Source organism: Pholis gunnellus (genome assembly GCF_910591455.1).
Source record: "Pholis gunnellus genome assembly, chromosome: 3".
Taxonomy (NCBI): domain Eukaryota; kingdom Metazoa; phylum Chordata; class Actinopteri; order Perciformes; family Pholidae; genus Pholis; species Pholis gunnellus.
The window spans coordinates 28,153,956-28,175,894 of record NC_136529.1 but is presented as its reverse complement, the minus strand read 5'-3'; the positions used below and the strand labels follow the sequence as shown (position 1 = coordinate 28,175,894).

The following is a 21,939-nucleotide window of genomic DNA, read 5'->3' as shown; positions in this document are numbered from 1 at the left end:
AGAATGACTTAATAAGGGGGAAAATGTTGAACATATGACGTGAGCGGAAAACAAAGGAGCAGTGAATGAGAAGCCGGTGTGACTCAGAGTTCAGGACATCCCAGTCCGCATACCGGGTCTGTTTTTACTGGTCTGGGCTCCTTTGTTCCAGTGAATGGAAATGTTAATGAGGCAGCATACAGGGATATTTCAGACAATAGTGTTGTAACTTTGCTGCAGCAGTTCGGTGAAGACCATTTCCTGTTTTTTAACATGACGATACCCCCCCGAACACAAAGCCAGCTCCATAAATGGATGGTTTGGTGTGGAAGAACTTGACTAGTCAGCACAGAGGGGTTGAACTGAAACGCAGACTGTGAGCCAGACCTGATCACCCAGATTCAGTGTTGGACCTCACTGATGCTCTTGTGGCTGAACGGCAACAAATCCCTGAAACCAGAAGAGCCACGTTCACACCGGCAAGACCGAATCTGCTTTTTAGGTATATTAAAGTATAAAACTAATTTATTTACAACAAACCCAAACCTTGTGTGTGTGTGTGTGTGTGTGTGTGTGTGCGCGCAGGTGATGGCTCCGGAGGAGATCATTAATCCCGGGGCGGACGAGCAGTCGGTGATGACCTACCTGTCTCAGTTCCCCAAAGGCAAACTGAAGCCGGGAGCTCCACTCAAACCCAAACTCAACCCCAAGAAGGCCCGTGCATACGGACCAGGTACACACACACACACACACACACACACACACACACACACACACACACACACACACGCACACACGTGCTTGTTTTTTAGTTGTTTTGTTGTGTGTTGATTTCAAAATGATTTCTGATTCATTTTCTGTTTCACTCTTCAGTGTTTTCTTTAATGTCTTTAATTTAAATCTGCAGCTAGTTGCAACTGTCCTTGAAGTCATCGATCACATTCGTACCCGACTCTGTTGTCGATGTTCTTCTTCTGCAGGTATTGAACCGACGGGGAACAGAGTGCTGCGTCCTGCTGTCTTCACTGTGGACACGTTCAGTGCAGGTCAGGGTCAGGTGACCATCTACCTGGATCATCCAGACGGCACCAGAGAGGAGGTACGCCCCCCAAATCCTCCTCTTCCTCTGCCCCCCCCCCCCACACCTGTTTAATTGCAAACCTGCTGTGATATTATATTTTTATACTTAACTCTGACACGTCTGTCTGTGCGTGTCGATCAGCTGAAGGCGGAGCCTAATGAGGGCAAGAAGACGTTCAGCGTCACCTACGTTCCTAAAGTCGTGGGACGTCACCAGGTGAGCTTCACTTCTCTTTCTGCAAACGTGTCAAAATGAAGAGAATTCTTTAAATGCATTACGCTCACGATGTATTTTTCATTTGACCTTAAAAAATCCAGTGAAATTCTCCTGATTCTGTCACAGTGCGTGTTATGATAATCATGTCACTGGTGAGAGGAGACAAAATAAAAGACCTGCCGATGATTCTGGGTAATTGTAGTTTTTGTTTCCTAGGTGACGGTGATGTTTGCAGGCCAGCCGATTCCCAAAAGTCCATTTGAGGTGAACGTGGAGAAGGCGTTGGGCGACGCCTCCAAGGTCATGGTGAAAGGCCCGGGAATCGAACCCGTGGGCAACGCCGCCAACAACCCCACCTACTTTGACATCTACACTGCAGGTCAGAAACCATTTTCTTTTTTTTCCTCCACTCAGCCCCGAGACAGGATGTGATGTCACAGACTGTAAACCACCTATAAGAGTGTAGCCCAGTTGTGTATGAGGCGGCGCATGCAGGCGGCCCATGACTTGCCTGAAGACACCCCCACGCCCTTTGTTTTAAGCACTCATACCAGAGGCATCTTGACATGCACCAGCTCGTCAGGAAGTGTTTGGCAAGTCACTCATTAACAAAGTGATCCTGGTGTTTATGAAACAGCAAAAGGTATTTTTTACTTTCGTCGTTACTCAGCCCAGCTTCGTCAAAAGACACCGTTAAACAAGTCTAAAGGCCTCTGCCCTCCAGTTTGGAGAGACTGCACTTCTGAAGTCATTGCCTCCACAGTGAAGCTGCAGCGTTCGCACAAACCTCCAACTCTGAACAAAAGCATGTGATTTATTAAGTTGGGCTGTTAGCCGGGCAGCTCAGACGATGCAACGTGTAAGACAACTTTGGAGTTAGCGGGAGACCCGTTTCTTCTATTTTGGGACTTTGAGTTGTCACGCCAAGCTAATATTTCCTGGACCAGTTTCTCCGCCCAACCCACAGAGACCACACTGATATCAAACTTATGGTAAGACGAGGCAAGTCGCCTAAGTAATGGAGCATTACTGGGATTAGTAACTGTGATGTAATAACAGTGATGTAATAACAGAATTTCAAACGGTTACACCCAGGCGGCAGCTTCCAGGTCTGAAGAGTGAAGCCAATGCTGAAGTGTCTTAAACCTTTAAGCATTCTCTCTGCTGGCCATCAACTGTTTAGAAGTCTATGAGAAAATGACTCTACTTCTCTCTTGATTTATTACCTCAGTAAACATTGTAAACATGAGTTTATGGTCTCAATCTCTAGTTTCAAGTCTTCTTCAATACAGCATGATGTTCATTTAGTAAACGATGGTCCATTTAGAGTCAAACAGACCATAAAGCAGGGGATGCTTTAGGGGCGGGGCTTACTGTGATTGACAGGTCGCTACCACGGATGTGGACAACTTTAACCCTTTCACAGTGTGCTTTCAGGTCATGAAAGTTAATTGTAAGTCTATGGTTACATGTTGCTAATTCATGTTTTACAGCCTAACACTGGTCAGGATACACCACTGTTGCATCACAAAAGCATAATTATATAACATTCACACCCCAAAATGCTTCTCTACATTAAAGACTTTCTCTGCTGCTGTAGAGTTTGTTTCCTCATTTAAAACAAAGAAATTAAACAGTTCTCCTCTTACTGATGGAAGTTGACTCCCTTAGCAGTGAAACGTTTCTAATTTTATCAGCATCTTTCCAAAGTGTTGGAAGTTTTACTCTTGTATGTTCCTGCATATAAGCAGCGACAGAAGTTGAAGTCAAAGACTGACCTGTTAGTTTCTCCGTAGGAGCCGGTAAAGGAGATGTGACGGCCATGATCAGAGACCCTCAGGGGCGCCAGAACGTTGTGGAGGCGATGATGGAGGACAAGGGCGACAGCACATATCGCTGCACCTACCGGCCCACGCAGGCCGGCCCGCACTCTGTCACCGTCACCTTCGGAGGGGCGGCGATCCCCAAGAGCCCCTTTGCCGTGGACGTGGGGGCTGGTGAGTCCTTTGAACTTCACCCTTTTACAGTAAATTTGAATGGACCCATTGAGGTAATAATCAAATGCACCGTAACAATCTCTCGTCACCCTTTACCGTACATGTCTTTTGCAGCGTGCACGCCGGGGGCGTGCAGGGCGACGGGTCGCGGCCTCCAGCCGTCGGGGATGAGGGTGAAACAGGTCGGTGACTTCAAGGTGGACACCAGAAACGCCGGCAGCGGAGACCTGAAGGCGCTCGTCAAAGGACCCAGTGAGTACCGGTCACGCTGTAGACGCTTTTAGAGTCCCGAGTCCTGTTCCCGGAGTAAGGAAACCTCATTGAGAGAAGTCGCAGGGGAATCATGGGAGATTTCGATTTGTGCAACATTGCTGTAGGGATGTCGGTCGATCCACCACTTTAGTCCAGACTGAAATATCTCAACTATGGGAAGGTTTTGTGAAAGCACAGATTCATGGTTCACAGAGGATGAATCCTCCTAACTACGGCCGATAAAGACGCTTGTTTAGACAGATGGCAAAAGGGAATATTTCCAAAATGTCAGGATGTTCTCTTAACGCAGATTTAATTTCTGATTACTCCGTTTCATACTTGTGTGTGTGTGTGTGTGTGTGTGTGTGTGTGTGTGTGTGTGTGTGTTTAGAAGGCACCGAGGAGCCGGTGAAGCAGATCTCCAGTCAGGATGGTGTGCTCTCCTATGAGTATTATCCCAACAGTCCCGGCAAACACACCGTCTCCATCACCTGGGGGGGTCAACACATCCCGAAGAGGTGAGCTGCAGTGTGTGTGTGTGTGTGTGTGTTCAGAGAATTACCTCAGCACATTACCTCATCTGATCTGAATGGTTTGATCTGCAGGGGAATTAAGAGTGGGCCTCGTGTTCTCCTCGTCCCCTCTCTATAGAGCAGATTGTGTGCGTTTCAACATAAGTATCAGTAATAGCACCAGTGCTGGTATCAGTAGAAGTGTTCGTAGAGGGACTTCCCCACGTTTCTGAGCAGCCAGCCAGACCAAGAGAGAAGCCAGCTGCGTGTAAAGGCTTCTTGGCGTTAAGACACAGTGATGAGTAACCAGACTTGGACAAAACACTATGTAGATCAGAAGTTGTACATGTAAGAAAAATACCTGTGTGTGTGTGTGTGTGTGTGTGTGTGTGTGTGTGTGTGTGTGTGTGTATAATTAAATCAGTCATGTAGCGTGTCTGTCCGTGGTTCAGTCGTAATCATGTGCAGGCCTCCTCACGGGTCGCGCAGGGTCAGAACGTTCCCATAATGAAGACGCCGTCTGAATCTTTTGGGGGTTTGAGGAAGCTGTCCTTGAGCAGGTGTCTGTTTTATTTCATCCAGCACTGACTGTGGGATCATTCGGCTAATGTAGCAAACAGAAAACACTTGCTGTACGGACGGGGGAACCGGTTTTAATCCTGCTTTTATAAACCTGCATCTGCTACCTGCAGCACTCCGATAGAAAGCAGGATAATGTGCGTCATGTAAACACTCGGTTTCCGAGCACGCTTTGTCGGTGCAGAACATAACAGCTGAGATGGTGAGAAACCAAGTCTCAACTGCACACAGATGATCAGAAACCTGATTACTGTTATGATCTTCTATCCAGGGAGACACATGTTCAGGTTTCTCATGTTCCATGTAAACATAACATCCTGGATACGATGACCAAATCACAACCAGGATACTTGTGTGCATGTGAACGGCGTCGTTGATGGGTGTGGTCAGAATTAAGCTCCGCTGCACCTGTAACTACACTCTCAGTGATGTCACTGGGTCCTCAAGTACACCTCGACATCGCCGCAGCGAGGCGAGAAGTCAAATCACTGGAGATGTGTGTTACAGGGAAAATTCACCACAGTGTTGATGTTAAATGTAGTAGATTTAAACAATACGTTGGTCATTTATCTCTTACATTCACCCAGAAAGCTGAGATCTCAGCTGCAAAATCTGTTGTTCTTCACGCATCCATCGCCGTCATGTGACCCGACGGTGACAGAGTTGGATGCGAGGAAGAACTCCAGGCTGCCGTTTCAGCTTGGACTTCTAAGCTGCAGTTCCAAATCACATGCTTTTCTTTTTACGTTTAGTACGTACTGTTGCGTGCTGCATGCATTTAATGGGGACATACTGCTTCCTCATAACAGGACACCTTGAACTTTGACCCTCTTGCTCATATATTTTAGCTGTGCAAAGGATTTTGGGTCAGAATCGCCAGAAAAGCATGCTGGCTTGCATTCTGCAAAATGCTCCCGGATGTACTGGAACATGCCGCTGTTTTTGGCTGTGATGACCGTGTTTGACTCTTTTAAAAAGCTGAACTGAAATTTAGATTTGACCTTTTTGTGCAATTCTGTTTTTTATTTTACAAAAGACGGCAGAAACGGCATGTTAAGCCTTTAGCCTGGCTCGCATTCAGCTGCTTCTCTCTCTCGGGTCCAGATGTGCTGATGTTTAAATGTCCAGACTGTCAGCAGGCGGCCCGCTGACCTCAGTACTTCATACATTACAGATAATTTGAATCAGAGGACGGGAATCACAGACGAGGCTAAGCTGGTTTCAGACCTGAGTGCTCAAAAATGCCCGTTAGGCTGCTGGAAAGGAAGCGATGTAACAAACTGTGCATCGTGCTCTCTCACACGGATACTGACGCCTATTAAAGTGCAGCTCCAACGTCAGCGCGACGCACCAAATACAATTTGAATAATACTAATAATCACATTATAAATAATGACATTGGTATTACTGTTATTAGTAATAGCAGTAGTGGCAGGAAGAGCATTTAGGGGAAAACTTTTGAAAAAGAAAACTAAGACAAAATTGAAGGTAAAAGAAGGAAAAAAAAGCAAAGGTCTCTCTGTGTGCGAATGAAGACGGTAAATCCCAACAGACAGTTTTATTTGGCGTGAAGCCAGTTTCCATCTGAACACACACACACACCTACACACACCTACACACACACACACACACACACACCTACACACACACACACACACACACTCTCTTGGAGCCAGTAACAACTGAAGGTTGGATTACAGCTCTGAGGCACTGAGGTTGTTGAATTGTGTGTTTGTGTGTGTTGACAGCCTGAAGGATGACCTCATGCAGTGTGTGGTCTTACTCCCTCTAGACACACACACACTCACACTCACACACACACATACATGAAGATGGTCATTTACTATACATGTGTTATTACCACAGAGCAGTGTATTGTGTGGTTTTACTCATTCTGACAGTTCTGCTCTCTTTTTCAGTCCGTTCGGGGTGTCGGTGGGTCGGGAGGCGGGGCCTCAGCAGATCAGGGCCTGGGGTCCTGGCCTGGAGGGAGGCGTTGCGCGTAAACCTGCCACCTTCGTGGTGGAGTCTGTCGGCCCTGATGTTGGAGTTCTTGGTGGGTTTATTTTTGGTTTACTACATTTTTATTAGGATTTTAAACTGGAATCAGTTCGGATGAAATGCCGCCATCGCCCCCTCTTCACCTTTTTCACTCTCATCCGACCTTGCGGCTGTCTTCAGGTTTTGCCGTTGAGGGACCTTCTCAGGCTAAAATCGAGTGCGAGGACCAGAACGACGGCTCGTGCGACGTCCGTTACTGGCCGATGGAGGCCGGAGAATACGCCGTCCACGTGACCTGTGACGAGGAGGACATCGAACACAGCCCCTTCATGGCGCACATCGTCCCCGACAACAACAGCAGCGACCCAGAGAAGGTCCGTAAGATTAAAGAAACCAGGATGTCGGCCAGTAGCGCTGTGATTGGCCCACCAATAGGATGGACTACGTTGACATTAGTGATGCATCAGTATTGACGTCAGAAACACGGATGAAAATTAGCTCATGAGCTAATCTTTGCACATTTACATTAAGGTGGAAACCGATAATAATGATGAATAATCTCTAATAGTTAGTTTTCGGTTTTTGTGGTTGTAGGTTCAGGCTTCCGGTCCGGGGCTGGAGAAGACCGGCTGCCTGGTCAGCCAACCCGCCGAGTTCACTGTCAGCGCTAAGGATGCTGGGAAAGGACCTCTGAAGATCACGGCTCAGGTAAGACGCATTAAATCCTCTCGTCCCAAATCATCAACACAGACACAACCGCCTGCAAAGGTTTAATCAGTGTGTTGATGCTCACGTCCACACGTTTCAGCATCTTATGTGATTTTACAGCTTTCTGTCACATAGTGAGAGTTTTTTGTAATAATACTTGTTGTACATCGATTATTTCCATTATTTATTCATTTTATTTGATAAATTGATGAATCTTAACTGTCTGTCTGTCTGTCTGTCAGGACGCAGAGGGACTTCCTGTGGAGGTGAAGGTGAGGAGTAAAAGTGATGGGCTCTACTCCTGCTCCTACACGCCCACCTCCTCTCTCAAACACACCGTGGCCGTCACCTGGGGAGGAGTCAGCGTCCCCAACAGCCCCTTCAGGGTAAGCAGCCGATCACAGCTCCCCGTTAAAACGGGAAGCGACGTCCCGTCCGAACCCGAGGATCCGGTTGAGGCAGGACGTGCGAAAGTCGTCCAGTCAGAAGCTTTAGTTAAGGGCGAGTTCGTCAGAGTCGTCCAATCGGAGTCGGTTGTTCGAGAGGAAAGTTTTAAGACGGTGCAGTCAAAATGTAAAGATGCCAACAGTGAAATTAAAAAGAAGCCTCTGATCATCATCACTACATACACCGAGCAGAGGTTCATCTCCTAGTTCAGCTGCACAGGAACAAATCACTGAAGTCAATTCTTATTATAAACAACACTATCTGAGAAAACTCCTTCAATATCAAATACCTTCGGAGAAAACTACAGGAATGAATGAATGTCTCGTCTTTAATCTCTTGTCTCTGCTCTAAAACACTCGAGAGTTAGCTCAGTTATCTTAAAAAAAAACACCTAAGTGCATCTCTAAAGCTCAATAATGAACACGTTGTATTTCGCTTACTTATTCTGTGCACAGAGATGGAAAAAATGCCAATTTGTGGTTTGAGGCGGAGTTGCATGCTGGAACTATTTCTTGTTAAAACAGCAGTCGGCGCAGTGACGGAGTGAAGCTTCCTGAAGTTTTCAGGTTTGGCACCATCGCGCCTGTACAGAGACCGGAACCTAAACCGACATAGTTGCTACACAGAAGTACTGGGCGGATGGATACATTGTTGTTCATCAAGAAATAGTTCCAGCACGGGACTTACTTTTAAAACGGCAATTTAAAGAAAGATTAAATAAACAAGATACGGTGTGTTAATTAGTGAGCTTTAGCGATGTTGGTAGGTGTGTTTTTTTTTAACTTTAGACAGAGCCATGCTAGCGGTATCCATCCTGTTTACTGTCTTTATGCTAAGCTAGGCTAAACACACCTGGACTCCAGCTCCGTATTCTTTCAAATATTAACAGGCTAATTAATTAGCTTTTACCATATACTACCGTGTCTGCTAATCGGATGTGAAATCAGTGTTTGCTGGGCAGCTCATGCAGTTAGCGACACAGGGTAGCATGTAGCATGTAGCATGAAGCCAGACTGAACTCGGGTCAGTTGTTTATGTGCCAAAGTGACTTGACATCTAGTTATGCGTTAGTTATTTCCTAAATCTCTGAACTGCAAACTTTCATTTGAAAAAACACGTAATTTACACCACAAAAATGTTTAGTTTTTAAGAACCATGCCGATCATTAATGTCCACTTTATTATCAAATATTTCAATTGCAACGCATGTTAAACAATTCTATTTTTTGATTATTTTCCATATTTTATATGTAATTGTAGTTTATTACTCACACTGTAACTTCTGTCTAAGCACTGTAACACCCTTTGGTTTGTCTTTTACATCTTCACTAATCAGAACTTTTTTAGGGTTAAATCTAACTGAAGTTGTTTTTATGTAGATTTTACTGCCGATGATTTAACCACCACATGCACTAACCAGTCTTTTCTGCACTGTAACCGCTGTCCATGCACTGTAACCCGCTTTGTTTTATGTATTTTTTTTTAACACCTTTTTTTTTGTTATTGGTCTACACAAGAACTTCACTCATCTGAACCTTTGTCATCCAAGATACAAACCAGTGAAGAGCTTTTGTGATTTCATTTGCAACAAGGGAAATTAAATTAAGTCGGCACTAAAACTATCGATATCTATTGAATGCTTTTAAGTAGGTAGGTATGAGTTAGACTCCATACTTATATATATTTACATAAATGTTGATTAAATATCTGACACATTTAAACATCTGTAGTCTACTTAATCTGACACTGAGATACTTAAGTCAGTGTGCGTTGCATTTTATTTTAATATTCTAGCAGGGTGAGCACGCTTGCTAAAGCTATGGATTAGAATGGTGATGACGCTGCAAAAAAGTCCCGCCCACAAAGCATGTTAAACAAGACTTCTGGGTGAGGGGAGCTTCACCCTGAAACTTTCCTCCCAAAGGGGATTTTCTGATTGCCAGATAGTCCAAATGACACGAGTCTAGTATTGAACAGCCACGTTTGAATCTGATCCCTGGCTATTTGCCCAAATGTTGAAAACAAATTTCCCAGCAAAACTAGCTCCGCCTTGTTTGTCCCATCCAACACGATTATCAGTGTGTGCTGGTGGGAAGCCGGTGAGGGATCACGGCCTTGTTGCTGCTCTAGCGACTCTTACTGGTTTTAATCGGGTCGCATTAAAACCTGCCGAGTACGACCAAACCTCCAGGTGAAGCTGCTTAAAATGAGCTTGTGAAACATGGAAAGCACAAACTAGATTTGTGACGTTTTAAGCGTGAGCGGTTCAGATCAGTGAAGCTCTGCTGTCATCTTCACAGCATGTGATTTCTATTTTTTTTTTTAAGAAGTTGAATGAAAACCTTTTGACTTCAAATGTGTAACTCATGAAGTAAAAACAACCTGTATTTGAAAAGTTCTGAACAATGAAACCTCATTGAGCTCCTTATTATATCCTCATTTATGATGATTGAAGATATTTAAAGTCTACTCAGAGACCTGTTGGTTTAAAACAGTGAAAAGGTTTTCATTTAGAACAGTTGAGATATGCACTAACCAGTCCTCTTTGCACTGTAACCACCCTTTTCATTATTTTTTTTCATCACAGTTGGAGGGATTTGTTTGCCTTGTTCTTATCGCCGTGAGGTTTCTGACTTTATCAGCTGTCTTCCCGTCTCCCTGTTGGTATACGTTTTTATAGTTCCACCCCACAGGGTAAATAACTCTCATGAGAAACGCCTCAATTGGCCTTAGATGTGTCTGGATATGTGATTGTGTGCCGTTTGGAATTTCATGACAAAGAAAACAGACCTCAGGAGTTGGCAAAGACGTCGGAGGTGCAAAGTCCACAAGTTGTAAGATCGCGGTTGCAGTTCTTAGAAACTTTGAGAAGTGAAAATTTGACACGAACACTGCTTCGTAGTATTTGTACAACGCTTTCCTTTTCATTCGTAGAAACAAAAAGAACATTCTGCAACAACATTTTTTTTTAGTGTTTCTTCTTGCCCTGATGCAAGTATTGGTCCACACATCATTTCAACTGGTCCAGAGAAGTTTGTACTCGTAAGAACGTTTTATTCCAGAAGTTCAGAGCTGATGTATTGGTGATGAATCAGCAGGCTTGTTGGGAGCTGCAGCCGCCTGAAGGCACCGACTGCACCTTTTTCTCCAACTTCGATGTTGATGCAGTAGATGGATAGAAAGTAAACAGTCACACCCAAAAACTCAATACTGCTGGGAACACACGGCCGTGACACCTTTTCATTTAAAGTGGGAGGGTAAAGCGAGGTTCATGCTGGAAACCTGACCTGACCCCAACTGTCAATAATAAATCAAGGCTGTGGTGGAAAACAGCTCAAAACTGCAGTTTTTATGTTTTTTGTTCTTTTGTATTGAAAACAGAATATTTACCTTTTGATGACAGGGACTTGTTTAAAAGGAAGTGTTTAAACTTTAAGTTTAGGTTGTAAACACAACAGCAACAAAGGACTGAAGTTTATTTTTCACTGTGATGAATGCTGGTGAGACTGAGCCTGTTTACCTGCAAATTCTGAGACCAAAATCAAATTATTGCAGTGAAACTGAAGTAAAATATATCCGGCCAGAAGGTTGTTTTTTTTTTTTTTTTTTTTTGGTTGAGCTCAACTTTGACATGTGAACCTTTGAATTTGTGCCGTAAACCTGCTCTGTGTGAACTGTTCCTCAGCAGAAACGTGATCTGCAGTCAGTTGTGAAACGGGAATCAATGGTACAAGTAGCTCTAAATTAGCTCGGTCGCTAGCAGAACAGTACCTTGGTTGGGTTGTCGGGACTAGCGTGCTACATGCTACTCTCCTGTAAACCCCAGAAGTACACAAATCAACATCTTCAGTGAGCACATCCATGTTTGAATCCTCGGGTTGAAGTTAGGTTGACAGATCAAACCTTAACTTTAATCACAAACCTGGAAGACAGCTGATAAACAAACTCAAATCGACACTTCTAAGCTTTTGGAGTTAGAGACATGCGTTGCACTCCCCAGACTGAGTTCTAGTTTTTAAATACTACTGTAGGTTGACTTTTAAGATGTGTATTACGTTGCAATGATTGGGTAACTCTCAAAGTAAATATTTTAGAGGAACGTTTCGTTCCTGAATATTTTCCAAATGTTAATTTAGTCAATGGTTGTTGTTTTTTGTCCATGCATCCATGCAATGCATGCTTTCTTTTGAGGATTCCATTGTGTTTAAAAGTGCATCTGTAACCAACATGTTGAATGAAACTCACCTTAATCTTCAGCTGTACTAAAATCTCAACATCGTTTCTATCCACTTAAATCATAAGTGGAAGTTAGATTGGTTTAAAAATAAATGCTGATATTTCATTGAAATGTTTTACTGTGTTCATTTGCTTTAGAGTTTGCATGACCTCGATGTTTTGTATTGTTATATCATTATTATTTTTCCCAGTCATTAAAAGTTGTATTTCAAGTTTCAGTTTAATATTATATTTAACTACAGAAATAAAGATATTATAATCCTCAATATAATTTCAAGTGTAGTGTTGCAAATAGAAGTAGTTTTGAAACACGTTTAAAACTTGGCGAAAATGTAGAAGTAGATACAATTGCATACAAAAACTGCATAAAGCTTTTTGGCTTTCTTTGTTTGAGGAATTATTTTTGTGCCTTTTTGTGACTACAATGCTCATCAGGATCTCACAACCACTTTAAATAAACACACACCAAACAGACCATAAATATCACTACATGTGTACATAAAATATTGTGTAACTGTGTTAAACACAATTATACATAATTATCACTTAACTGTTTTTCTTTACATGAAAATACGATAAAGCTCAATCTAATGTTTTTGAGTAAAACTAGCTCACTGACTCGCTCTACAGGGTTTGTCTGGACTTGAATTGTTGTTTTAGCCTCTTGCTGCATGTTTTTCAGCCAGTGTGCTGCAAAACGTGTCTTGAGCAAATATAAAAGAGAACCTAGAGCACTTTCTGATTTATTATGAACGGATCACTCTTACAAACCGTTATTTATGCATAAAACTTTGTAGTTTGACAATCTACTAATCACTACTTTATTACAGCCTCTGAAGCTGCTGCTGCTGGAAAGTGAGCTAACGTTGTATAGCTTAGTCGTTTTGCTGCAGTAGAAACTAAAGGAGATCTGTACACTTTAAACACTTTTGACAAACAATTGCTTCCAATACAATACACTGTCGGGGCCTCCTAAAGACATGATATCTATTACTCCTGTTTAAATGTAGGCCTCCCGAATTATTTTGAATTAATAAAAAGTATAAACTTGTTAAGAAGATGAGGTTCAGCTGTCTGTCCCGACTGCTTTAAAGTAAAAAATGTCCCTATTGTTACCTAAACTACAATGTTGTGTCACTTCTGTTTTAATTAAGTATTGTACAATTAACCCATCTGACTCATATAAGCGATCTAGTGAAACATACAGTGATGTATATAAAGACTGAAAAGTAGGGGATCCATGATGGAGCCCTGTGGCACTCCATATTAACTAATAATTAAAATATCAAAAAACAAATGAACTGCTGTGCTACTTTAGACATCGCAGCAGGATCTGAGGAAGGAAATCTCCTTAAATAACCTTTTTAAAATAAGTGATGTGCTTTCCTGTTGTGGTGATGCTCGTAGGTGAACGTGGGTAAAGGCAGCCACCCCAAGATGGTGAAGGTGTTCGGTCCTGGAGTGGAGAGAACCGGGCTGAAGGCCAACGAGCCAACGCACTTCACCGTGGACTGCTCAGGAGCCGGAGATGGTAAGAAACACACATAAACACTCACACTCACTCTCACACACACACACACACACACACACACACACACACACACACACACACACACACACACACACACACACACACACACACACACACACACACACACATACACAGTGATAATTAAGACAGGAAATCCCCCACAGACAGTTATATTTGGTGTTAAAGCAGTTTCCATCTGTGTCAGAACAACACACACTTAAATGTGAAGACAAACATTGACCTTTTATATCATCTGTGAGTAATTGTCACACACACACACACACGCGCACGCTGTTTTGAGAGTTTGGAATAAGTAACAGATATTAAAAGAAGTAACAACTGTTACTTTTTCACTGTTTACTAACTGTGTTTCAGTGAGTTCATGACGTTGAACTTCACACACCAGAAAATAAATGGAGTAATTGTAGAAGGAATATGAATGAGTGCTCGGAATGATATACAGTTCCTGCAAATGCAATTAATAACATTGATCAACAGACAGAATTACAGGATGTATCTATTTATAGTGTAATAAAGTAGAATTTAGTGATGAATTAAACTCAGATTTCTGATTTAAGAGCAAAGAGGAAAAACACATCTGGAGGTGGGATTTCTGCTTTGACAGCAGATTTGATTTATGTGATGTACACAACGATTTAAAGAAGAGTAATCGTGGTGTCAGCCTATCAAAACGTTCATTAAAAGCTGCAGAATAACACTATTTATCAGTGTTTGCATTATATTCCCAACACACTCCAGAGCTACTGTATGTATACTACATTTGTCTGCCTCCTCGTAGCTCTGGATAAAGTGGCATATTTAGCCATTTTATTGTCGAAGTGAGGATTTTGTCGAACAAACGGAACAATGGCAGAGAAATGGAGTAATTTGAGAAGTGACATCACTCTACTTTACTTAAAGTACTTCCTACGAGGAACCTTTCATTTCGTCAGTCCCTGTGGACAAAAGCTTTAATGTTTCCGAGCACAAGTCTCCCTTTACGAAACCTCACATTTCACTGCGACAACATAAACTGCTTGCACATTTTACTGCTAATAGTTGTGTACTTCTACTTGAATAACACTTTGAAAGCAGAACTTTTAATTGGTGGGGAGTACCTTGTAGTGCAGCAAGTTTTACTGAAGTAAATGATCAAAACCCTTCTTCCACCGACGATTGTTTCCCAACGAAGCATTTAGAGGTTCCTGCAGGATTTCTGAGACTGAAAGGGTTTTATTTCAGGTGTTGTATTGGCTCTTGGTGTCGGAACAGTTGATTGTGCGCTGCGTGACGCAGAACTGTATGAACACACCTGCTGACGTTGCTTCTCCTGGGCGAACGAGCAATGGGGTAACAGGGCGAATGCTGAAGAGAGAGGAGAAGGATCTGACCTGCTTCTGTTTGACACAGTTTACTGCTTCATTCCTCTCATACTTTGAATTCCTTCCGCTGTGATTGATGGCTCGGTTCTGCTGCAGGAAACACTTTCTTTGTGCTGCATGGTTGGTTCATTGTTTGCGTTGGAGAGTCTAGAGCAGTGCAACATCCCGGGGCAAAACGTTCAGGACACGAGTTAATAAAATGAAAGAAGGCAGTGCGGAGAAACCGTCTAGCGCCCCCCTGTGGCAGTCAAAGAAAACTAAACCGCTCATCAGCTGCTCACACTCAAAGAATATATATTGTATTCCTTCTAATTCATAAATCTGGTGATCAGATTGTGGTCGCGACATCGCGGGCTGAACCTGCATTTTGCACCAAATCTGCTATTCTGTTCTTTGCAGTTAAAAGAGTGTGTGTGTGTGTGTGTGTGTGTGTGTGTGTGTGTGTGTGTGTGTGTGTGTGTTCACCCAGGTGACGTCAGCGTGGGGATCAAGTGTGAAGCCAACATGGTCGGTGACAAAGAGGCCGACGTGGACTTTGACATCATTCCCAACGCCAACGACACCTTCACTGTCAAATACATGCCTCCTGCAGCCGGAAGACTCACCGTTAAAGTCCTGTTCTCTGACAAGGTACACACACACACTCACTCACTCACTCACTCACTCACTCACTGGATAGACCCGTGAAGATGAGTTGGTGGTTTTGTTCTGATGATTTTCAGTGTGAATTTTTCCACACAGGAAGTTCCACAGAGCCCGTTTAGCATCAAAGTCGAGCCTTCTCACGATGCATCGAAGGTCAAGGCCGAGGGTCCTGGACTGGCTCGTACTGGTGAGAGAGAGAGACACACACACACACACACACACTCACACAAGATAGCCCAATTACTAATTTCTACAAAACAATTTGTCTCTCTCTCTCTCTCCCTGTGCAGGTGTAGAGAGCGGTAAGCCGACTCATTTCACAGTGTTGACTAAAGGAGCCGGCAAAGCACCGCTGGACGTTACCTTCTCCTCCCCCGTCAATGACTTTGACATCATCGACAACTACGACTACTCCCAGACTGTCAAATACACACCTGTGCAACAGGTACGCCCAAAATACTCACTCATTATAGACTCGCCTGTACATCAAATAAATAGCAGCACGTGAGGTTGTATAACAAATACGTCTGACACGAAACCGGCTTTGAATACACAGCAAACAAGCAAATTCTCCACATTTTCAGTCGATTTTAAAAAAGTCGACATGGCCGTTGCGTCGCCTCCTGTCTGCTCGGGTTGTTCTTTTACAATATGGCGAGTGTTGAACTGTTGGATCTGCATGTTGCATGTGTGTGTGTGTGTGTGTGTGTGCAGGGGGAGCAGACGATCACGGTGAAGTTTGGAGGAGATCCCATCTCAAAGAGCCCCTTCACGGTCGGCGTCGCTGCCCCGCTGGATCTGAGCAAAGTCATCGTTGACAACCTGGAAGGAAGTAAGAATGTCTGTCTGTCTGTCTGTCTGTCTGTCTGTCTGTCTGTCTGTCTGTCTGTCTGTCTGTCTGTCTGTCTGTCTGTCTGTCTGTCTGTCTGTCTGTCTGTCTGTCTGTCTGTCTGTCTGTCTGTCTGTCTGTCTGTCTGTCTGTCTGTCTGTCTGTCTGTCTGTCTGTCTGTCTGTCTGTCTGTCTGTCTGTCTGTCTGTCTGTCTGTCTGTCTGTCTGTCTGTCTGTCTGTCTGTCTGTCTGTAAAGTGACTTGTTAAACATTTCAAATGTAAAGATTTCTCTCTGTGAATAATTGTTCTCAGGCCACTGGAGACACCAGAGAAAAAACGAGTCGTTTTGTTCATTTACAAAATGAATAAATGTCTTTTTAGGAGCGGAGGTCGATCAGGAGCAGCAGTTCATGGTGGACACCAAAGGTGCAGGAGGTCAAGGTCATCTGGATGTGAAAGTGGTGAGTGTTTATCTCACCATCATCTGACGACAGGAATCAATTGTTGTTGTTTTTTGGTCTTTTCACAGGACTAGAGACTGTGGTGTTACTTCATTCACTGTGTTCCTGTGTTTGTCACTAGCTGAGTCCCAGTCAGCAGGCGGTCAGGTGTCGAATTGAGCCTCAGCCCGCTAAAGCAGGCGTCAGTCAGGTCTATTACACCCCCACAGAGGAAGGGGTCTACGCTGTCAACGTGACCTACGACGGACACCCGGTCCCCGGGAGCCCCTTCCCCGTGGAGGCCCAGCTGCCTCCAGACCCGAGCAAGGTAACCTCAGCGTCTTTTTCTTTTTCCTTCTCTAGAACCATGTTTCCTTACGTCCTGAAGAACAACCTTAAAGATCCGACTCTTTCATATTTTTAACATTTTCTATTCCCTAAAGTTCGAACACTCTGGTCATTTTCTTTCTCTTTTGTTGCTAAAGAAAAAATCGTATTTTAATTTTTCTAATTTAGTTTTTCCTGTTCAACAAAATAAATCTTGTCTTCTGTGTCTTGATGGCATTTTTATTTATTATTATTTATTTTACTAAACTATAAGTTTCCCACTATATATGTTTAAGGAGAATACAGAGGAAGTAAAAATACAAACATTTATAAGAATGTACAATTGTAAAAAGTGTAAATCTGACCAAAACAGTTTTTAAAACAACACTTTCATTGTTTACTTGCTTGTTGTTAAAAAGGACCAAGATAAACAAATTGTAACAAAACATAAAAATAGAATGAGTAATGAGAGAATATCTGCATGGCACCGTCACCGTCTCCCGTCCAGGTGAAGGCGTTCGGTCCCGGTCTGAAGGGAGGTCTGGTGGGAAACCCGGCAGAGTTCAGTATCGACACCAAGGGCGCCGGCACCGGAGGCCTGGGTCTGACGGTGGAGGGGCCGACCGAGGCCAAGATCGAATGTTCCGATAACGGCGACGGGACCTGCTCCGTCTCCTACCTGCCCACCGAGCCCGGAGAGTACCTGGTTAACATCCTGTTTGAGGAGGTGCACATCCCCGGCTCCCCGTTCAAAGCCGACGTCCAAATGCCCTTTGACCCCACAAAGGTGGTGGCGTCCGGGTCGGGCCTGAAAAGAGCCAAGGTGAGCGTCTGGAGAGGAAGATGGAAGCTAAAGATCACCTGATATAACGTTCTGCTGTTTAAATTAGATTTTTGTGGAATGCGTTTTGATCCGAACTGCAACAGCAAAAGCTTCTGAATTCACTTCAGCTGATCTGATTTGAGCCTCTGACTCTCACAGCACAAAGTCTGAACCAGCTTGTCGTGTCTGTGCAGGTTGGAGAGACCAGTGTGGTGAACGTGGACTGCTCCCGGGCCGGACCGGGTCAACTCAGCCTGGAGGCCGTACCAGACTCCTCGCCGAGCAGTCCGACTGGCTCCACACCAGCCTCTGGTAACACCAACACTGTTGTCATTCACCAGTAACCGGTTTACACACTGTTAGCTGTGCATACTGGTTCTGTTGGTTGTGAAATAAAGGTCCTTCCTTATTTATTTATGGGTTTATTTGATCAGGGACGGTGCACATTAATAAAAACATTGCTGTAAATGCGCCAGAGTTAGTCAAGAGGCTATTTTTCATCTGTAGTCCAGAAGACTGGAACCAGAAGGAGACGGTTCTCCTCTATCAGCCCTTTTAAAGCTCATTAATAAACATGTTTTATCTTGTTTGTTTAATTTGTACCAGATGCTATATGCCGGACTAAGAACCTGTCTGACACATAATCACCCGACTGGAATGGAAGGATTGAATAAAGATGATTCAAAGTGTTAATTAGAGCGCTTTAGAGGGGCTGGTAGGTGGATTTCAGAGCCAGGCTAGCAGTTTCCCCCTGATCACAGCCTTTATGCTAAGCTAAGCTAACTGGCTACTGTTCTCTGATATGTACAGACATGACTGTCAATCTTCTCATCTAAGTCTCCTTCAGAAAGCAAATAAATAATATTCTTCATATGTTTTGGGACAGTGATGTTTCTGTATGGTGTCGGTCATAAGCAGATACTGCTAGAAATAACTAAATTAAGGGATTTAATCATCTGTAGTTCATTAATACATGAACACAATGCATTTAAGCAGCCGGTTGGCCACAATCTGCCCTCTCAGGTCCAAATTATCTTCAGTCTAATCGGGTCATGTTTTATTTCTCAGGTCTGCGTGTCAGTGTGTCTAATAATCAAGTGGTTTCTCAGTCTCATATTTTACTGAAATGAACTGAAACAAAAGGCAAAAAACATCAAATTCTATAAAATAACTTAACCATAAATATAACGTGCTGTAGTCTTTAGTATATAGTCTTTTGTTGTGATTGAAGCGTTGCAAAGTAATGTTGGATTTGTGTGACATTTCTTCTGTTTAAAGATATTCAGTTCTGTGTCATAAATGTGGGAACTGGATTGTTTTCTTCCAGGCGTTAAGGCGAAGACGGAGGTGGTGGACAACAAAGACGGGACCTACGCGGTGACCTACGTCCCCCTGACCTCCGGCATGTACACCCTGCAGCTGAAGTACGGAGGCAAGGCCGTCCCCGGCTTCCCCGCCAAGGTGACGGTGGATCCCGCCGTCGACACCTCCAAGGTCAAAGTGTTCGGACCCGGAGTGGAAGGACAAGGTGCGGTGTGGTCCGTCCAACAGTCTGTGTGTAGCTCTGTTTGGTTTTGGTGGCAAATTAACTTTTTTTGTCTTCTCAAAATACCAAAAACGATACTGTTAACATTTTAGAAGACAACACACTGAATCCAAAGTATCTACATCATTAGATCCAAGCAGCTTATTTTGAAACAATGTTTACAAAACACAATATTGACAATTCATCACCTTTTTAAGTTGACATGTTAAAGTTGTTAGCAAAGAGTTACTTCACTTTACTTACTCATCACTTTTTTTTCATCACTTTGACAGTTTAAATGGGGACATTAGTTTACAGTTGACATACATTTGGGGAACTTGTGATCCCTAATTTGGTTCAAGCTCCAAAAACACAGAATCCTACATTTCCCATAATACACCTCAGGTGAGTCTTTCATGAGACCTTCGCTGACCGTGTATGCCCACATCTTTTGGGTTCCTTTCATGAATCTATTCTGACGCGCTGAGTAAGCGAACCGTGACGAGCAAACTGCACTTCGTGTGTAAATGTGTGGATCCTTCCTCCTCTCTCTCCTGCAGCCATTTTCAGAGAAGCCACCACGTCGTTCACGGTGGACGCCCGTCCTCTGACCCGGCGAGGAGGAGACCACGTGAAGGCGGAGGTCAGGAACCCGTCCGGAGAGCTGACGGACTGTCAGATTACAGACAACGCCACCGGGGTCTACAACGTGGATTACACTCCTTTTGAGAACGGTAACTGAAGACTGAAAAAACGCTCATCATAAAGCTGTGACCTTTTCTAATTTACTGTAAAATGTGTATTTCAGGCGTCCACAGCGTCCAAGTTCTGTACGACGACACACCGGTTCCTAAGAGCCCGTTCAGGGTGTCTGTGACGGAGGGATGTGACCCCAGCAGGGTGGTGGCCACTGGCCCCGGCCTCCAGCAAGCCCTGACTGACAAGCCCAACAACTTCAACATCATCACCAGGTACTGTTACTCAGGTTTGATTCGTGTGGCGTGTTTTTGTTTGCAATGAAAAAGTCTCGAACTTCGGGTCAAACAATTGCTGATTTCTGGGTGTATTGATCCTTCACCAGAGGGGCGGGCATAGGCGGCCTCGGCATCACCGTGGAGGGTCCGTCGGAGTCGAAGATGTCCTGCAAAGACAACAAAGATGGCAGCTGCAGCGTGGAGTACGTCCCCCTCACCCCCGGCCTCTACGACGTCAACATCACCTACGGAGGAGAGCACATCCCCGGTGAGGGAGGAGATTCTTAAAAGCCATTTTTAAGTCGGTTGGTTTGAAGTGAAACATCTCAAAGGATCAGTCTGGTGTTCGTTCTGTGTGAATCCTACAACAACGTCTTAGTCCGTCTCTCAATAGTTAAAGACTTTCCTACCCTGTCCGGTACAAAACATTGTTTTTTTATGGGATTTGTCGACAATAAGAATAATATAAACATGAAAATTGGCCCTCACATGTCTGTGTGTTTCCTAAAGAAGGCCCTTTAATGCTGATTCCCGGATAACATTTACAACATGTGCTCAGAGTTTGTCAGTTCATGTTAAAAAGGTGTCGGCGATGTTATTGGCTGATTAAAACAGAAACACTATCCGCTTCTTTAATGTTTTAAAGATGTGGTTGAAGTTTTAAAAAAAGCCGCAGCTCTGTTTAATTGGCTTTGTTCAGGAAACGGCTCAGTGTGTTTCCTTGTTCGACGCCTTTCATTGACAGCTGTTGCTCCGTGGTTTCGGCTGTGTGAAGGCAGCTGGAGGTACACAGAGCTTCACCACATTACCCAGAAACTACGTCAAGAGTGTAACCGGCACCGTAAACTTTCAAGAGCATCCGCAATTAGCTGATAGTTAGGCTAATAATTCCTCTTCCTGTTGCTTCCAGGAAGTCCATTCAAGGTCCCGGTGAAGGATGTGGTGGACTCCAGTAAGGTCAAGGTGTCTGGACCCGGTGTGGGGTCCGGCGTCAGGGCCAGTATCCCACAATCCTTCACTGTGGACTGCAGGAAGGCTGGCGTGGCCCCGCTGGCCGTGGCCGTCTCCGCTCCTAAAGGCATGGCGGAGCCCGTGGAGGTGAAGGACAACGGGGACGGGACTCACCTGGTGTCCTACACGCCGTCTGTGGAGGGACCGTACTCTGTGGCCGTCAAGTACGCAGAGGAGGACGTCCCCCGCAGGTACTGAGCAGTACGGAAGTATACGGAAGTACTGAAGTTCAGGAGCGATCAAGAGAAAATCTGAAGACCGTGTAGAAAAGTTTTGCATGACTTTATTTTTTGTTAAAGATTTTTACATTCCGACTTTAAGCTCTAGACTTTTTATTGAAAACTCAGGCTGCAGTGGGGGAAATTTGGGAGGAAAATATTTAGTCTTTACTGATTCAGTAAAATTCTTGAAATTCAAAAATATTTCTATTTACTTTATGATCAA

General features: G+C 44.0%; 1 protein-coding gene across 2 annotated transcripts in view; it reads left to right on the top strand.

Annotated features, from left to right (window-relative positions):
- flnba (filamin B a) overlaps window positions 1–21,939 on the top strand; it is a 62,126-nt gene that overhangs the window by 25,392 nt on the left and 14,795 nt on the right. For both annotated transcript variants that reach the window (XM_079156950.1, XM_079156949.1), the window contains exons 5-29: window positions 565–712; window positions 960–1,078; window positions 1,202–1,276; window positions 1,493–1,655; window positions 3,073–3,273; window positions 3,388–3,525; window positions 3,917–4,043; window positions 6,536–6,672; window positions 6,798–6,991; window positions 7,212–7,325; window positions 7,568–7,711; window positions 13,415–13,538; window positions 15,390–15,550; window positions 15,662–15,752; window positions 15,856–16,010; window positions 16,280–16,397; window positions 16,777–16,856; window positions 16,978–17,163; window positions 17,671–17,985; window positions 18,180–18,297; window positions 19,313–19,513; window positions 20,071–20,244; window positions 20,319–20,481; window positions 20,592–20,752; window positions 21,395–21,686. In XM_079156950.1, the coding sequence (XP_079013076.1) occupies window positions 565–712; window positions 960–1,078; window positions 1,202–1,276; window positions 1,493–1,655; window positions 3,073–3,273; window positions 3,388–3,525; window positions 3,917–4,043; window positions 6,536–6,672; window positions 6,798–6,991; window positions 7,212–7,325; window positions 7,568–7,711; window positions 13,415–13,538; window positions 15,390–15,550; window positions 15,662–15,752; window positions 15,856–16,010; window positions 16,280–16,397; window positions 16,777–16,856; window positions 16,978–17,163; window positions 17,671–17,985; window positions 18,180–18,297; window positions 19,313–19,513; window positions 20,071–20,244; window positions 20,319–20,481; window positions 20,592–20,752; window positions 21,395–21,686 (3,899 nt within the window). The remainder of the gene's footprint in view (window positions 1–564; window positions 713–959; window positions 1,079–1,201; window positions 1,277–1,492; window positions 1,656–3,072; window positions 3,274–3,387; window positions 3,526–3,916; window positions 4,044–6,535; window positions 6,673–6,797; window positions 6,992–7,211; window positions 7,326–7,567; window positions 7,712–13,414; window positions 13,539–15,389; window positions 15,551–15,661; window positions 15,753–15,855; window positions 16,011–16,279; window positions 16,398–16,776; window positions 16,857–16,977; window positions 17,164–17,670; window positions 17,986–18,179; window positions 18,298–19,312; window positions 19,514–20,070; window positions 20,245–20,318; window positions 20,482–20,591; window positions 20,753–21,394; window positions 21,687–21,939) is intronic.